The sequence below is a fragment of the Austrofundulus limnaeus genome, unplaced genomic scaffold (genome assembly GCF_001266775.1).
Source record: "Austrofundulus limnaeus strain Quisiro unplaced genomic scaffold, Austrofundulus_limnaeus-1.0 Scaffold430, whole genome shotgun sequence".
Taxonomy (NCBI): Eukaryota; Metazoa; Chordata; class Actinopteri; order Cyprinodontiformes; family Rivulidae; genus Austrofundulus; species Austrofundulus limnaeus.
Genome location: NW_013952832.1, coordinates 218,182 through 220,003, shown reverse-complemented (window position 1 = coordinate 220,003; position 1,822 = coordinate 218,182). Strand labels below are relative to the sequence as shown.

Here is a 1,822-nt window from a genome sequence, read left to right as displayed (position 1 = left end):
CATCTGGTGAAAATTTCATGTCATTAGCACCTCTAGTAATATATTTACTGAGAAAAATGGTGACGTGTTCAATACTTATTTTACCCGCTGTAATCTGCATTATTGGAAACAGTTCTTCATTGAATTTGAAAACAATTTCCCTTTTGCTCTTGAAAAATAATAAAATGTCACAAACCCTTACCAAACGTAGTATATGCAAGTATCCTTTACTAGTTTTAAACTAAAAAAAGAGTATACTTCCAGTTTACTTTTTATGTATCTATCTGAAATATACTTAACCAAGTTTATCTTACACTATACTTGGATTTTACTAAAAGTATACTAAAAGTTTAAGTATACTTAGTCTATACAAATGTTTAAACCTTTGGCAGTAGTACACTGAAAGTACATTTTCACATAGACTGGTTTATTTGTAGTATATTTCAAGATTAAACTAAAAGTATACATAGAAGATTACATTCAGTGTACTTTTGAGTATACTTTCACAAACTTAATGTGGGCCAATTTAGTCCTAGAAGTATACTTGTCAGTGAACTGCTAGTATACTTATATCAGTGTACATGGTAAATAAAAGAACACTTATGGAAATACACTTTTATATACTTTAGTATACTTAATGACATGAACTTAAAGTATACTTCTTTTTGGTAAGTTCATAAACTTAAAAAGACAGTATACTTAAAGTATACTTTTTATAAACTAAATAAAAGTCCCAATGTATGAATGAGTATTAAATCTGTATACTTTCTAGTACACTATAAGTACATGGTGCCTAGTATACTTGATATACTTAAACTTAAACTCAAGTACACTTATTAAAATGAACTTGAAGTGTACTACCTTTTGCTGAGGGAATCCATGTTTTTTTCTTAATATCTTCCTAAACTTTCAGCTTAAACTTGTTAAATTTTGCCTCCTTCTTGTGAGCTGAGTGTGTTTTAAACAAATAATGCTGACTAATGCTTACATATTTCGACAGCAGTGATTAAATCTTTGTTACTCTCTGACGATGGGCAAACATCAGGGTTAATTATAGAAGCTAATGTTGTTTTGTGTCTCAGCTCGGCCAACAAGAGTCTGCTGAAGGTGGGACACTACAGCGCTCAGCTGGAGCAGTACCAGAAAGCCATCGAGATCTACGAACAGGTGAGTCCATCTCTTTGTGGACTCATCTGATCCGTGGTTAAAGAGTTGTACTGTTTCAACAGAAATGTGGTCAGTTTGTGTGTTTTCTGTGTTTCAGGTGGCTATGAGTACCATGGACAACCCTCTGCTGAAGTACAACGCTAAAGAATATTTCTTCAAAGCTTCCTTGTGTCACTTCATAGTGGATGAGCTCAATGCTAAGGTACCATGTACCTGTGTTTCAGTACCACAGTACTGATACCACTGTACTGCAGTCATGTTTACCTCCCAGTTCCAGTTTGTATTATTTCTCTCACCAGTAGGTGTCAGTAATTTACAGTAACATTTAGGAATCAGCAGCAGCAGAGCTGTGCAGCAGCTCACAGTGATCATGTTGAAGTAAAACTGACTGCAGATGCTGCAGAACTTTCAATAAGAGGCAGAAGAACCTCAGTTTTGTGGAATCTTCTAGTTTAACTCAATCAGACCTGAACACATGATGCTCCTCATGTTCTGAAGCTTGGATGTAGCTGACTGAAGTGTTACTGCAGGTGTTAAACATAGATTCATCAATATGATTAATACGCAGAGGTGTCAAGTAACTAAGTACAAATACTTTGTTACTTTACTTAAATAGAAATTTTTGTTATACTTTAGTGGAGTAATTACACTCACCGGCCACTTTATTAGGTACACC

The 1,822-nt window shown here is 34.4% G+C and overlaps 1 protein-coding gene across 1 annotated transcript in view; it reads left to right on the top strand.

Annotated features, from left to right (window-relative positions):
* The window catches only part of napba (N-ethylmaleimide-sensitive factor attachment protein, beta a), a gene marked incomplete in the record, with an annotated part of 14,590 nt that overhangs the window by 8,227 nt on the left and 4,541 nt on the right, over positions 1–1,822 (top strand). The window contains 2 exon segments of the mRNA XM_014024602.1: positions 1,062–1,146; positions 1,244–1,348. Of these exon segments, the coding sequence (XP_013880056.1) occupies positions 1,062–1,146; positions 1,244–1,348 (190 nt within the window).